Source organism: Pyxicephalus adspersus, chromosome 8 (assembly GCF_032062135.1).
Source record: "Pyxicephalus adspersus chromosome 8, UCB_Pads_2.0, whole genome shotgun sequence".
Taxonomy (NCBI): Eukaryota; Metazoa; Chordata; class Amphibia; order Anura; family Pyxicephalidae; genus Pyxicephalus; species Pyxicephalus adspersus.
Genome location: NC_092865.1, coordinates 5,803,406 through 5,820,169, shown reverse-complemented (window position 1 = coordinate 5,820,169; position 16,764 = coordinate 5,803,406). Strand labels below are relative to the sequence as shown.

The 16,764-nt window shown below is 41.5% G+C and overlaps 1 protein-coding gene across 9 annotated transcripts in view; it reads right to left on the bottom strand.

The window, feature by feature from the left end:
• The window catches only part of NFIA (nuclear factor I A), a 320,673-nt gene that overhangs the window by 51,990 nt on the left and 251,919 nt on the right, over positions 1-16,764 (bottom strand). For all 9 annotated transcript variants that reach the window (XM_072419379.1, XM_072419381.1, XM_072419384.1 and 6 more), the window contains exons 5-6: positions 12,381-12,498; positions 11,368-11,495 (exon numbers count right to left, since the gene is read on the bottom strand). In XM_072419379.1, coding sequence (XP_072275480.1) covers positions 11,368-11,495; positions 12,381-12,498 — 246 coding nt within the window. The remainder of the gene's footprint in view (positions 1-11,367; positions 11,496-12,380; positions 12,499-16,764) is intronic.

Genomic DNA, 16,764 nt, shown 5'->3' with positions numbered 1-16,764 from the left:
TTACAAACCATAAAATAAGAAAGTAAACACAAAGCGCCAGAGTTATGTATAAAATCTCCCTGAGAATTTGCCCATCGTCTGTGTACATTGAGATTCTTTAAATTGAATTTAAAAAATCTATCTCTGCAGTAGAGGGTTCTCTCTAGCCTCTTTTAGCTGGGCGCACCACCCAGGACTTTTCAGTAGCCACCCCAGCTGTTTTTGGGTGGTCAATCAAAAGATGGGTCACAATACAGGGACCACCACACTGAACCCTGCATTCCCTTATCTTGGGACCATTTTTAAATGCTTTAAGTGCAGAAAACCTGTTGATCTGCTAGAAATCCAGTGAGTTCTTTTCACAGGGTTCCTCCGCTGTAGTGAAGTGTAGACCAGTGTGGTCAGCTCCCCCTGCTTCTTCTCTGCTGGTCTACAGAAGTTCAACCATCCCCTAAGTCAAAAGTCTGCTACTTTGCATGGGCATTAAATCACAGCTCACCAGGACTGGAGAAGATAGATTATCATGGGTGAATTTGGGTGTTCCAGAAAACCTGAAATGGATATGGTCTAGGCTTGAAAACATTTGCCAAATAATAGAAAATGATGTTATATGATAGAAACTTAATAGTCTATCTTCTTCAGCCTTGGGGAGCTTTAATAATGTGAATGTTGACTGATTGGCACATAAATTTTATGAATTGCTCTTGTATGTCTTTATGTTAGTGCTTTGCATGATTCTTCTAATCCCCTGAGAAAGCCTATAGGGCGAAACGCGTTGGGATCCAATTGCAACGAACTTGCTTTTGAAATAACCGCATATGGACGGAATACTTTAAACCCCCTACCAGCTAATAGTATGTCTAGATATCCCAGAAAACTCCTCGGCACCAGTGGATTTGGGATTATTAATTTTGTATATCTTATAACCTGGACAATTTACTTATGCAATAATTTGTTCACTGAATGTAATATTTAAAAATACAGATATCTACACCAACAAAACACCTACTGTCTTCCTTTCCCCCCCATTTCTTCTCTATAATTTAATAAATCAGGCCCCGTGTTTAAGGGAAGGGTATTTGGGAGATGTAGTTCTGGTAGCATGCATATGCCAATAGGAACTAATTTTGTCCTGCATAAATTTTACGAGCTGGCTGATGACATCACACAAAATAATAAAAGCTGTTTCTTGCTAAGTGATAAAAACCATTAATGTTGCAACAGGGAAAAAAACAAACTTGGGGTAGCTCTGGGCTCACACTTATCTTTTTGATGTGAGGCTTTCTTTTGCTCAGGGCAGGGCTTTAAGGTTCCTTTATATGTATTTTGGGACCTTTAGCCTAGCCTTTTCTAGAATGCAGATCTTTATTACCCCACCGCCCTGGATGACCTCACATCATCAGCAAGAACTTCTACCAGATCTCCTAATGAAGCTCCACTCCGATTGTCTCATTAAAAGGCAAAGCAAACAGTCAATAGATCAAATCACATAAAAGTTGATGCAGAAACAATAGGCTGACCGCTCGTTGCTAATTAGGTTCTGACTTGTATAGAGATGTACCAATAGGAAGAACGCCTCTGCCCTCTGTCATTCAACAAGATGGACCAAAAAAACAACTACAACACATCTGACATTGAAGCCTCAGTACCATCGCCTCCCTTTTGGACTCCTCAGGGTGCTACTAAACTATTGCCCGTCTCAAGGGTAAATTCATTCGGCAAGTACATCAGCTCCCTTATACATATGTCATATGTCCATATAGCAGCTTATGGGCATTCAAATGCCATGGGGGATAAGCAAGATTTTTCTGGACATTGGACCCTGCTTTATAAGGGGCTTCTGCCTTTTTCTGGACTTTAGAGCATGCTTTATAAGGGAGTGTCTGCCGGGCATCTGCCTTCTTCTGGACATTGTAATATGCTTTATAAGGGGGTGTCTGCCTTTTTCTGGATATTGGAGCATGCTTTAAAGGGGCATCAGCTTTTTCTGGACTTTGGAGCATGCTTTATAAGGGGCCATCTGCCTTCTTCTGGACATCGTAACATGCTTTATAAGGGGGCGTCTGCCCTTTCCTGGATAATGGAGCATGCTTTATAAGGGGCATCTATCTTTTCAGGACATTGGACCCTGCTTTATAAGGGGGTGTCTCCCCTTTTCTGGACATTGGAGCATGCTTTATAAGGGGGCCCCTGCCTTCTTCTGGACATTGGAGCATGCTTTATAAGGGGGTGTCTGCCCTTTTTTGGGCAATGGAGCATGCTTTATAAGGGGGTGTCTGCCTTTTTCTGGATAAGGAAGCATGCTTTATAAGGGGGCGTCTGCCTTTTTTTGGATTAACTCCAGGTGAACAGGCAGCCCCCTACTATTTTCCCATCACAACAAATTTGATATTTCTTCCAGGAGAAATTGGTATTTCAATTATAAATTCTATGCCCAAACCACATCATTTGAATATCCAAAAATAACATGCCATCTCCCATCGGGACAAAGGTAATTCTGGTCTGAAGCATAAACTGTAAAATATCCTAAAATCAGAGTGCCTGCTGAGCCGCAAACATTCACCCTGGACTACTGGTGAAAAGCTAATCTCCCGCCATCTTCCTGCAGGTTTTTGGGCCCAGTGGCGCAGCTCAGAGTCTGCTAGGGTTAATCTACAGACCTCCTGTCTCATTTATCAATCACTTTAATGAAAATTGATGACGAGGCAGAGCCGCAGCTTTAACTAATGCAAAGAGGGAACAAAAAAAAAACTATAATGAATTAGCCCTGACAAATATTCAATACAGAATATTTTGTATGCAGATGCCGTATATCTCTTAAAATGCAGTTGGACTAATTACCTCATCCTAATTCCTCATTTGGTGCTTTATTAATTGCTCGGCGATTTGTCACAAAACACATCAGGAGAAAAATCACCTTGCTAAAAAGTCAAATGATTTCTATTGCGGGTAAGTGACAGCAATGTCCACATGACAGTAGGTGGTCACTGCTCCAGTTATGGAGTTTGGGTGTCCCCAGTGGCGGGAGCTGGTAATGCCAGATCATACAAAGACATTTTCGATCATTTTTCTAACATTGCAGCAACAGTTTGGGGAAGAGCCTTTTATTGTTACTGCATGGGCAGGGAAATGTAAAAGGGGAGGAGCCAAGTCCACTGGCGGCCCTATATCTATAGATACGCCATTGTGATCATTGCTTAGCAGATAGGCATAGACTGGGCAAGGAACTTCCCATATGAGAAGGAACTCTCTACCCCTCCTATTTAAAATAAAGTGCAGAACAGAAGAAAAGTCCTTTGCTCTTTATTCTTGGAAACTGGATTGCCATTCCTCTAAAGTGGTGATCAGAAGCCCCATTCACCTGAATGGGGGTAACTGTTCACTGCTGGTTCTGGCCCTGATTCCCACTCCTTCTGCTACTTTCAATGAGCAGCAGCAAAAGGAGTGGATGAAGGGGTCTAATAAAACAGTACTGTTCCCCATTGTTCTATAGGGCACTCGCTGCTATAAAGGTGGCACAGGGCACGGGATCTTTATAAATGATGGGCGCAATAGTGATGGTGAATGTATAAAAGGCGATCAGGCTACTAAATGTTGATGTTTTTTTTAGCTGACCATCACTTTTGTGAATGTGGAGATGAAAGTGCCATAAAAAAAAATAAATGCAGCCGCTATATCTCAGCTGCAATATATGACACCTTTTGTTGTTTAGATATTCATTAATCACATTCTATACAGATGGCCACTAGAGGGAGCAAAATAACCTGCAAACCTGTATACACAATACAGCTTTGAAAATATGGAACAGCAAGCAAACACAACTTTTAGGCATGGGCCACAGTTGCTTGCAGGCCAGTATACAGTGTATTGCACGTGTGTGTTTAGATTGTGAGCTCCTCTGGGGCAGCAACTGGTCCTATGTAATCTATAGGGGGCAGCACAAACCTGTGCACAGATGAACACATATCTTTTGGATGCCAGAAGTGTCAACTCCAAAGGAAGTAAGGGAAACAAAAGTCAAACCATTCACCTATTTTAAATCACCCTCCTTCTCCCTGAGGATAAAAGACCAAAAAGTAACATCTAAAGAATCTAAAGCAGGCGTGCAGAAGACAATCCACAGAGGAGCAAAAAAAAAGAAGAAAAAAAAAAGATATATTTTCAAGACCCAAAATTGCTTGAACTGTGAAATCAAGTAATGAACAATAGAAAAGGTCTTGTCAGCAGGAATCAGCACTGAGCCGAGTCAGCAATTTCTGCCGAAACCTTATTATGGCCACGAATTCGATTCTTCATCCTTGCGCTGCTTCCCTCACAACAAATAAACTGACTTGACCTCCTCCTGTTACTTAATGCAAGTTGCCTGTCATTTTTCACTAAGCTCCCATCTTTCTCCTTGAGAGTCCTTCCCTCTGTATAGAAGGGGAGGGAAGCCGCGGGCTTTTCCATATCACCATCGAGTTAGTTTGGCTGCAGTCTGCGCTACAGGTCTGGGGAACGTAAAGCTGACGCATGGCAATGCTGCTGATGGGATGCGATCAGAAACTGAATTTACATTTTGTGCTTTACGTGATGTGGAATGTGATGAGGACAGGGGAAGAGTTTGTTATTATTATTAGATCAATGGCACTAAATAGTGATTGGTGACGGGTTATGACAGGGGACCCCCCTTCTATTGTGTGATACTTCCCCCACCTCCTAGATTGTAAGCTCTTCGGGGCAGGGTCATCTCCTCCTCCTATGTCATTGTCTGTCTGTTATTTGAAGTCCCTATTTAATGTACAGCGCTGTGTAATATGTTGGCACTATATAAATCATGTTTATTAATAATAATAATAATAATAATATTAATAATAATAATAATATTAATAGTACAATAAGCCAGATAGTTTAGTGAATATACTGGCCATTGGGATGAAAGTCACCATGATGATAACCAATGATAACCAAAAAGATTAGGCTCAAGGAAAACTGGCTCAAGGAACCCCTAGCAATCTCTGCAGGAACCCTGATTAAGAAACATTGCTATATGGTCACTTTCCAAATCCGGGTGTCAGTGCAGTTCCTCATTGGTTCACCAATGCCTACCAATCATCTCATCTTGCTACAAAGTTACAATGTTGCAGTGTGATCATTGAGGCAGAGGAGACTTCAGGAAATGCTTCCTCCTCCCTCCAGCAGACTGATGCCCTCATCTCAGCCTAGGCAAAGTCACTAGATTGCTTTTTACTAATGGAATATTCAGCACTTTTATGATCTTTTGCTGTATTTTGTGCATTGTTAGATATAAATTCTTGCAGGCTTCCAGAGTCATATATAAAGGACAGCTGCACATTTTGGGAGAAAAAAATAGCTCACCGCATTCTAAAGCTCCTTAACCTAATCTATTGTTGACTTCCTCACCCCAAGGACACTCGGTCTAGTTGTTTGAATTCTACCTATGTTTTTATCTGGCACCAACACACTCGGGGCAGGGGTGGCCGGGGTTTGACAACTGTGGGTATGACCGAAACGAACAAAAAGGCCATACAGCTGCCATTCTTTATCAGGGTTCCATGGAGTTTTTCCAGAGATTGCTTTGGGTTTCTTGAACTGTGGTTGATTGAACTCCTATTATATGATGGCTGCAAGTTCTGGTGCCAACCACTCTTGGTAGTACTAGCTGCAAGATGTTTTTAGTCCTAATGGGTGCATTCATTCCATGGGCCACCAATTCAGGAGGCCTTTTTGCCCACTGATCCCCAATAAATTGGCTTTAGCAGGGGTTTCCTGCCATCTGAAAATTATTTTAGAGGTAAAAAGTTTGAGAAAAGCTGCCATACCATATAATACAAAATAACCACTGCTCGCCTGTTAATATAGATATATTTGACAGTCCACAATCTCTACAGTTCTTTTGGACCAACTTCCAACCGGTTCCCTTTGCTTTGGCCCATCAGGCCTGCTGGGAGGACATCATAGTGTCGCCTGGTCCCACCAGAATAAGAAGGAGACTGTCATCTAATGTCTATGTGCACCTTGAATTTAGCTTCTTTATGACCATGAAATCCAACAAAAGACTCTATGTCCGTCTAATTGCACTAAGCACTTATCTGCACAGGATTAGGGACGGGGTTCTGTTTTCTGTCTCTTTTGCTGACAGCTCTGTGACAACGCGGCTGGGGTTACAGACGCAATTAGTGAAAATGTAACCTTTTCCCCCCCAAAAAAACTTTTACGGTATCTTGCAAAATATTTTCTTTTATGAGATATCTTATCTGGAGGTCTGACTAGCGAGCTCTGCATAATTTCCTAAGTCTGGGTTAAACAAACAAGAGGCGAAAACTGTACAGTACCCCTCCTGTCTGTGAGCCGATTGGGATCCGAGTGATGGAAATATGCAGATAGTTACAAGATGAAGTCAGTTCAGTCAATGTTTAGGTTTGTCTTGCCTATCTTTATTTGTGCTGGAAAAACGTTATTGTAGGGTGAAGGGCGATAGGTGTGCCGTATGTACATAAGTTGTATGGCTCCTTTGAACGCTCCTTTGTATCATCCAGTTTTGTCTATAGCTTTTAATACAGCCTTGCTCTTCCAGCCTTGTGGTCACAGTTTGGTTAAGGACCCTTTCTGTTCCACCATGGATGCCCCTATTTGTACAAAGTCAGCTCCATAAAGACATGGCGGGATAAGTCAGGAATTCAAGTGGCCTTCACAGAGCCTTGACCTCAACTCTACCAAAACTTTGGGGTTTATCTGAATGATAATTGTCGGGGCTTCTTATCCAACATTGGCACCTGACCTTTCTGATGCTCCTTTCTTTCAATGGGCTCAAATAGGAACATTCACAGGAATGGGCTCACATGGGCTCACTGAAAAACTCCAAAATCTTGTGCAACATCTTCCCAAAGGAGTAGAAGATGCTAAAGCTCCAACGGGGATGAGGCAACCTAATATTAATACCCACAGTTTTGGAAAGCGTGTTATCCAAAATAGTGGAAAAGAATGAAGCACCACTGAAAAGAAATCACAATTTAGGCATATTTTAAGGACAAGGATTTTAAAAATCCCCCAAACATGGCCAATAGCCAGGTCAGAGCATTACTGTAAATGAGCTATGGGGTATCTGGCCCCATGAGTCTCCGGAATGTCTTGATTTGACCATAATCTTTAGAGGTTATCATTATAGGAACCGGGGAGATGGGCAGGAGGATGCTTAATGCTGCAACAGGCTTCATTAGGTGATAGATGATCAGTCAATTACAGATCTGAGTATAAGTATTTTCCTATATTTATGTATTTCATCTAGTTATTGGCCTGGAGTTCAACTTTAAGACTGAGGGCCTGAAAGGCTGAGGAGCTATTTGTATTCCAGGCCTTGAGAAACAAATAGCTTTTGCAGAAACACCTTCCATCTGCTTTCCTTTTGTACAAAATGCGGCCTTTGTTTTCTCTCCTGCGGGCCTGTAAGCTGTCACCGGCTACGTGTGTCTGCCAAGCATGTGGCATGCGGGGTGACGGGCCATACAGAAAGGTAAAGTTCTGCAGGTAATCTCAAACCTTTTTCCTTCCTGCGCTCCCCTGCTCGCTTACGCCCAACCATCTTAAATCCGGAGCCTCACTTATTTATTTGCCCAGGTGCAGCCTGTGTGCTCGCTGAGGTCATGCTCAGATAGAATTACACAGCTGAATTTCGCTTGCAGCCTTCGAAAAGAAAAAGGCCTCCCGCAGTTTCTCCTAAGAAAATGTCTGCAAGGTTTTGGAACTTAAGGATGCACTCTAGCCACATTCTATAATTCTGCATCCATTTTTGATCCTTGCATCAACCTGCTTAAAGCTATAGGGTAACCAATGTGGATTCTGCACTGACCCCTTCGTGGCTCCTGTTAGTGGACCTTCCTTAACTGCACCCCGAATGTAACACAGATCTAACCCAATCCTATAGAAGTTTTACAAAAGTTGTACTGGCAATCCTGCCATAATAGCCATGGTGACAACTGGCTGCCAACTCTGGTCATGAGTTGTCACCCTGTCACCTGTGGTCCCTGGTAGAGATTACAAGCGTCCGTGCCTAAACATGGTCCACAGGTGTCACAATAAGGGACCTGGTCCAGGGCAAGGATGTGCAGCTGGCACTGGAGCAAGTGCATATAGACAGGAAATGGCTGAAAGACATATTTATTTTTCATTTCTGGGGTTTATTTTAATAAAAAGTTGAAGCCCCAATACTAAGGAAGATTAGCTCAGCTCAAAGTGCCCTGGAGTGATCATTCAAACTGAGGCATCCCATTAACTTTTGACATCTTAGTCCTGGCTATGGAGAGATCGGTGACGTCTCGGACTGCGAGAAAGTGTTTGCTTTTCAGTGACCGTGAAAACTGATCTGCCGCTCTCGGGGTCTGTGACTCACTGCACATCTGGACAGCATGAGATAATACATTAAACAGTAATTTTGAGAACCTTACAGAAGGAAGCAGATACAGGTATTTATTTATACGGAGAGCAACGCTCCATCATGGGCTGTCAACCATCGGACACAGCGATGCAAAAGTAGAAATCTCCTGTGCGGGTTTGGTTGTCTTAAGAAAACAGTCTCCTACTTAAAGCACAGCTCCATTTTCTTATTTACTTTCTGATTAAACACAACATAATCCAAACCTAGTTATACCAATCCTCACCTATCTGCACCCATCTAAAATCCACCCATCTGCATGCAAACTTCTGTATATGAACTTTTCCTGCAGGACACGTGTGCGCTATTCATTTTTGAGTCTTCCTTCTACGTGGCATTCACCATCCATCATTGCACTTTTTTGTACTTATCTTTTCAGAAAGATATATAACACGGATTCATGGCTCCTCTCTCTTTACCCGTCTTCTCCAATTATTACCTTCCTCTATATGACAAAAGTATGATAAATCACCTCAGATACACCTTGTATCTCTGTCTTCTCATTTTAGACTAAAAGATGTTTTCATGTACATGGAGAAGTTATGTTATTGCTATAGCCCCCTTTAAATTCACCACCAAACCTAAACTATTATTAAAAGTAAAAAAATTAAAAACATGGTCCTAACATACAGGAGACAGAAAGATGGCATAACCAACTGAATAAAAATTAAATAATTGTGACCTATAAAGTGGATCTATACTCAGATGAGCTAATCTGACAATCCTGCTTTTAAATTTATGGTTCATGACCGATGCCACGGCATTGGCAGTCTCGAATAGGGACTGCTTCCAGGCAGATAGCCAATAAGAATTTAGCAATGGTCACATGATTGGCTCTTGGAAGCAGGCAAGAGTCCAGATTTCTTTTTCCTATCATGAGTTTGGCAGTGCAGGAATAGCAGAATAGTCTTACTATCCAAGTACAGGGTCCCTTTAACAATAATTTACTAAATGCAAATTCCTTTGAACATCCCTCCTGTATGCATATCAAGTATATAAATGACAGAACAGTAACATTTGCACGTGCGGGAACAATACAAAGTCCCTCCAGTTAAAAGAAAATTAAATTAAAATAAAGAAAAAAGCCAAGGCAATCAATATTCATGGGTATAATGATCAAGTGCTTCCTCCCAAAAACAGCCAAAACAAAACGGTATCACAAGCAGCTTTTCTTGCATCCGTCTGACGTTCTGACCGTGCGCAAAGTCGATCCGTCTCTTACCTGCTATTTTTCTTATCCTCTTATGCGCCTCTTCCAAGAGTGTAGTGAAATGCGTTGGAAACGCATAAAATAATGGTAAACCACACATAAAGTGTCCATAGTACGGTTTAGTTTTACAGAAACAAGTATAATCTAAATATAACGGGTGGGCCAAATACAAGAGGAGCTCCCTGAACACGACTCAAGCATTTCTCTACATACAATCCTTGTACACCATTTGGCTTTGATGATAATATTGTATTATCTTTGTGATAGTATACTATAGTGGGACATGGTAATGTAATAGGGCACTGCAAACGATGATGATGAGTAACATTCAGTGACCCATACCGACCAAATTTCACTTATTGGTAATTAGAACAGTAGGAGGTGAATTCTAATTGTCTGCATTGGGTAGCTGCACCTAAGTCTATATGTCTGGGTGAATTCCCATAGAAAATCACCAGAAGTGGATGCCAATGACCTTCAGGGATCTCTTAGAATCCTCAGGAGTAAAGGAAGCTCAATGCCAGGCAAATGTCTCTCTAACGCTGTCTTTGTCCTGTTACATTTTTTACTTTTTGAATAAACCTTGCATTAGGAATAACAGCAACCTGCGAGCAGATCAGTTCTGGAAAAAACCCAGAAGCCTAGAGCCCAAAGAGCTTAAAAAATGACAGCTTAGCTTTTATATTTTGTCAAAGGAAGGTCATCTTCTGTGTCCCTGCAAAAATTAAGAGCTGTCACTGCTGACTTAGTTTTGAAAGTGGCAGTTCCAAGGTTGTTACTTTCTTCCTTGCTTCAGTTTTAAAGTCAGAGACATGGCGAGATATGCAGAAAGGATGAAGAAGCATCCAAATTTCATTTTAACAGGGTTCCTAACAGTTTAAACATTCTATGATTAAGTGTTCTTGCTAAAGATGTACTCCAGTACCTACATGCCCGGTCCAAAGACCTGGGAATTGGCAAATGTTAGTACTGGCTTTGCAATTCAATCCAACCATCAGGAGTAGACTGTCTGGGTATGCTTGCTGGCTCTGTTCATTACTAGTAAGAATTGTGGATACTTTTGGTTGAATCGTTGTGGAGCAGATGTCTCAGTGCCCATTGCTCTCATCCAGACATAGCCATCCCTGAAACACCTAAAAATGTTGGAAGGAAGGCCTACGGGGAGGTCCAATCTGACTGCCAAAAGATCTTTCATGTGCAGTTCTTTCCATAAACATGTTGGATGGATGGAGAGCGGGCACTGGACTGGCACACCAGAAAACAGGCTGGCACAGTCACCAAGTGCTCATAAACAAAAGATTTTTGCCTGCAACCAGCCAAACTGGGAAAAGACCATTTTAAGTCTGTAGGCAAGTACTTATAAATCTGCCATTAAAATTATTAGTAACGGCTGGGATCCGGCTGCTGTGGATAACAAATTTGTCTGATAACTGAACTTGAATAAGTCCCACAGCAACCATAATTCCATCACTTCATAGTACCAATAGGTGGACAAAAAAGGGAAGAGATAGCAAAGCTGTCATATGACACTTGAACATGGCTTTCATGGTGCACTTTAGTATAAATGACCCAAATGACATCTATCAACCGTACAAAGGAGGATTTGCTTTGCTGAGTGCAGAGAATGCTGGAAAGATATACAATGCTGTCCACACCAGACACCATAGAATACACACAACACTCTGAAGGCTTTGGAGGTGACAGCCGCCAATGCCTTATGAAATGCAATCAAAGGTTAGTGGATTACCTGGCTCCACATCGTGCCATCCGCTCGACTGGCTGCCACTTCCTGGTGATCTTCCCTGGTTCGTGTAAAATGGCTCTTCTCCAGGGCTATCCATTTCATCCTCTACAGACTTGAGGCGTTTCGTGGAACTTGTAAAGAAAAAGAGAAGAAAATTGGTGGACAAACCTAACTTGTTATGTCGCTGTTAAGGTGTAGAAAGCAATGGGGGTACAGACTGAAACCAAATACAATTCAGCTTTTTAGAGAATGGGGTGGTCACATCCATATACATTGAATATTCATAGGATGCTCAGATGAAATTATTCAGAGTATTGGGATGCAAGTCTTTGCTTTTTCACAGTCTAGACCTTAAGGCAGCAACCACTACCCACTTCTACAACCATGAGGCTTGATCCTTTGAAGACAATGGTAAGGTATTAATTTGGTCTGGTGACCAAGGATGAGTAGCTAGTGATACAGCCTTCTTCATGGTTGATGAATCACTCACAACTTCAAATAATTCATCAACGAGACAGTTTGCAGGATTTGTCAAAAAGGTTATGGCTTGTATAAAAGGTCATCCAGTGAAACTGAGCAGCTGTCATATTATGCCTGATAACAGGTGCCTGCTCTTTCAGGTGGCAGTGTGCAGGAGATTCCTATAATAAAGACCAGTCACTGCTGCTCTCTCTTTTTGTGCAAGGTGCGCGGTCTGGTCTCCGACCTTCTGTAGTTTTCTACAGGCAACCTGGGTCCCAGCCACAGCTCAGCTCTCTTCATAGATTATGTGCAGCATAGTGATGATGCCACTTCTACTTTTACAAAGTAATATCTGGGTAAAGGAATTTCTTGCACACAAAGTAGAGTTATATTCTTCAGACTTTTAAGGAATTTGACCTTCATCCTGGTCATATCAGTAAATACTGTCAAATACATTTAGAGTCGAAAGTTAGGATAAAAAACACATGTGGCATTTAAAATTTGCCAATGCATGCACACACTTGCACAACCACAAACTAGTGGGTGTTACTCACCTGGTGGAGGAGGTACTGGGTAGTGACCTTCTCATGGCTCCAGGGCTCATGCTGTAATATGAAGTGCTGTCCAGATCTGAAATGGGGAAATTCGGACCTGTTCCTGCAGCGATGGGTGCTGGAAAACAAAAAAGGGAGGAAACGTAAGTTAAAGTTATAATTAAATTGGAAAAAGTGACTAGGTTGTCATTGGCCACAAATCAAAGTCATTGATTTTATTGCACATGGAATCTAGTAATTAAGCGCAATTATCAGGGAAAAAAAAACCTTTTCTTAATTCACCTTTAATATGAATTTCATGTGGATTTTATATTTTTTTTAGCAGCTGCAATTCTATAAAAGCCCTTGGACTCTTTACATGATGCTGTGCCATTTTTTTCTCCCCCCTTGGGCACCCAATCACTTTTTTTATTAGTTGATCAAGATCCTGCAAAAAAAAGCTTTTTGTTCCCCTAAAATTGCACCAGGAAAAAGGGGATGTAGCCAATATACATTAAAACACTTCTTGGCACAGGGCAGATCATTGACAATAAAAGGAACCAGTGGCTGATCACAAATGCTGGACACTCAGATGCTTGGAGACAGTCAGGTCAGTCAGTTGACAGGGCAGGAACTGTCGGACTTCAGGTGACCTCTGACCCCCTGTAACTCTTGATGAAGGGTAAATATTATTATTATTATTAATAATAATAAACAGGATTTATATAGCACCAACATATAACGCAGTGTTGTACAATAAATAGGGGTTGCAATTGACAGATACAGACACAGGAGGAGGTGAGGACCCTGCCCCGAAGAGCTTAGAATCTAAGGGGTGGGGGAAGTATCACACAATAGGAGGAGGGATAAAGAATGGTGGGAAGTAGTAAGGGATTAAGAGACAGAAGAAGACGGGTAGGTGACGTTAAAGCATTGGGTTATGAGGGCACTTCAAATGAGCAGAAAGTAGCAGCAAGCTGAATAGGATGAGGAAGACCATTCCAGAGAGTCGGGGCAGCTCCGGAAAAGTCTTGGAGCCGTGCGTGTGATGAGGTTATGAGTGAGGAAGTCATTAGTAGGTCATTGGAGGAGAGAACTGAGCGGCTAGGGGGGGATTTTTCTATCAGGTCAGAAAGATAGGTGGGAGAAGAACTGTGGAAGGATTTAAGCAATTTTAAATGAGAAAGACATTCTACATATTACATGTCTTTATAAATCTAATAATTAATAAAATTCAGACTTCTGCATAAGAACCATATTGACCAATCAATCTGAATATATATATATATTTATTATTGATTCCCTTTAACGGAAAACAAGTGAATCATTTTTCGCCACTCCAACAGCAGCCCCAGAAGGCTGTAAAACTGATGAATTTGCATGAAGAAAGGAAGCAGTGTAGTAATTTGTGTAAAAGGTAACACAGATACGGACAGCCATAATTCAGGCAGCCCGTAGACAGCAGACTGCTGCAGTACTGAGCGGTTATGGCTGAGAAAAATGACCACATTGCAGTCAGTCTGACATGAATGGAAATCAATCAAAGTGGATGGCTGCAGTACAGAAAGCACAGACGCACTCCCACTCCTAATAGACGCCCAGTGTGCTTCTTCATCACTGCAGCCTGCCACTGTCATCTATACAGCCGGGGACACCCACACCTCAGACACCAGCTTGTAAGAGAACCCGTCACAGCTCGGCCAAGAACTTAAATATTTTTTAAAGTCTCGCCCGCCTTGCCTGCAGTCCCTGCAATACTATTTAAAATAAAAACGAATACATACCCTCAGGGACAACCCTAGGACCTAATTAACCACCTGGAGCCTTTCTTCTTTCTCCCTGCTACTTTTTTTAAAATACTTTTTCCAAACTTTTTAGGCAGGTCATGTGATATGTTGCAGTTCAACCCAGAACTTTTTTAAGCAGGTTGGGGAGAGATTTTAGGCAGGTGGCAGCCCCTGTATTGTGACCCAACTTTTCAGTAATCACCCAAAAACAACGGAGTGGTTACTGAAAAGTGAAGGGTGGTGCGCCCAGCTAAGAGGGGCCTGAGGGAACACTTCTCTGGGTCCTTTTCTCCTTAATATTCTCATGTCGGTATGTTAAATGTCGGTACGTGTCTGTAGATTAAATCAGTCCTGACATAATGGTGTCCTCACCGCTTCCTATATCAATATACTGTAAATTTAGGGTCCTGAGTTTTCTGGGCAGCAATAGGAAAACCCAGGGCATTGGAAGCGGACTTTACTTCCAACTTGGACTAACACGTTTTTGTCACAAACCCTCGTCATCAGGGATCGCCTAGTTGAAGGATGAGGTAGGTATGCAATATATGGTCTCCTGGAAACACTATAATTAAATTTATATGAGTAGTCAGAAATCAAGCCAGTCTGATTGATTGGCCTGGCCAATGGTCTTCTGATTATGAGCAAATTTGCTCATATAAAGTTTATTAAAATCCTTCCAGAAGATCCTTTATTGTACCATCCTATCCAATCTTCCATCTGGGACTAATAAAACAGTCTAGTGGGTTGGCCTTGATAAGATGAGTGCCCAGTCCTTGAAACGTGTTTGTTTTAAGCAAGCCTATGCTTTGAGCAGACCTTTCCTTTCCTTTGCTCACCCACCTCTCTGCTGGAAATGAGAAGACACCGTGTACTTCCAGGTACGGGGGACCATGTCACTCACTACATTGCTTACACTGCTACTGCTTGCTGATTGGCTGCTATTTGCCATTACTTATATTCTTATGAAAGAATGTAGTTACAATAATTCAAGACTATAATGAGTGTAATTTTATTCTTCCCCAGTGCTCAGCCTGTAAAATAACGTGTTCCCTGGTTCCACAGACCTCCCTTATTCTTAGAGACACAATATCATGTAACAAGAGGTTGCAAACCCAGCTGTGAAATGCTTGTCAAGTCTTGTTGAACTAAATTAAAAGTAATTCAGTCCTGTTTTCTTTACACCACGGCATTGTTTTCTGAATAGCATTATCAGCTTATTTATTTAACATTGTTCTGAAAAGCAAGTTTCAAGTATTTAGAATGGCAAAACTTTGGAGAAGAAAAGGGTTAAAACCTCTGCAAAGCAACAAAGAGATTTATATTGATTTCCTGTCCTGTAGGCAAACAGAAAGAAAGGGAAATCTCCTTTTAGAAGGTTATCAGTGTAATAGGCACACCAATTGGAATAGTTTTTTTTCCTGTTTGGGCGACAACAGTAAAACTTCTGATTTTCCATCATTTTCTGTGCAGGATAAACAGAGAGGGTGCAGCTCATCAGAAGGGACACAGGCAGCTAAAAGATCGGGGTGTAACCCCACCTACTAATAATATATATTCCTGACACTTCAGTTTTCTGATCATTTTGCACAAATAGTTTTTTCATTCTGCAAATCTTTAGATGTGATAATACATGTAAAATGCTTCTGGAATTACATTCCACCCAACCAGTTTTAATAATTGTAAAACAAACATGAATAATGACACGGCTGACATTTGCAGAATTGTAGAATTGATAGACGCTTACGGACGATATATTTAACCATTATTTTTATTTTGATACCTAATTTCTACAGTATCATTTATGGCAATCTTAAATTATTTTCCATGCAGAAAAATATTTCTCTCTTCGTTTCCACCAATCAGCAGCCTGAGATGAGGCTTTGCATTTAGCAAGAGACTCATTAAGTAAACCTAATGTAAGCAGAGAACCGCTTTAGGAACAACTTATGCCACTTTTAATACAAAAATCTCACTTTAATGTATTACAGTGTAAACAAATACAAACGCGGACATAAACAATACAGCTGAACAAAATAGTGATCTGTTGTGTTTATACAACTTCTATAATATTCTGAAAAATTCCTACATATTAGGCATTTTTTCTGTAATACATTAAAATACTATGCTTACAGCACACTATTTTAATTACTAAGCATAACTGTGCCTCTCTCTGCCACCGCCAGTGCTGAATGAGACTTCAGGCTGCTTGTACAGTACCAAGGTGAAATGTAATTAAATTAAACCATTTTCCATAATAGGGAAAATTTATGGCTATGAAAAATCAGCTACACTGAGGACATCTTCCTTTCCAGAGACAGAGAGAGGAGGAGAAAAGGAGAGAAAGAGAGAGGAGAGAGGGCAAAGTGAAAGGGTGAGAGAGGGAGAAAGAAGAGAGAGGACTAAAATGAGAAAACAATGGAAAGAAAGAGAGAGGAGAGAAACAGAGAGGGAAGAGAGTAAGAAGAAAGAGAGAGAGAGAGAAGGGAGAAATAGAGAGAGGGGGAGAAGAGAGAGGGAGGGGGAGAAAGAGAAAGAGGGAGGGGGGGAGAAAGAGAGGGGAGACAGAGAGAGGGGGAGGAAGAAAGAGAGAGGGGAGGCGAGAGGAGAGAGGTTGAGAG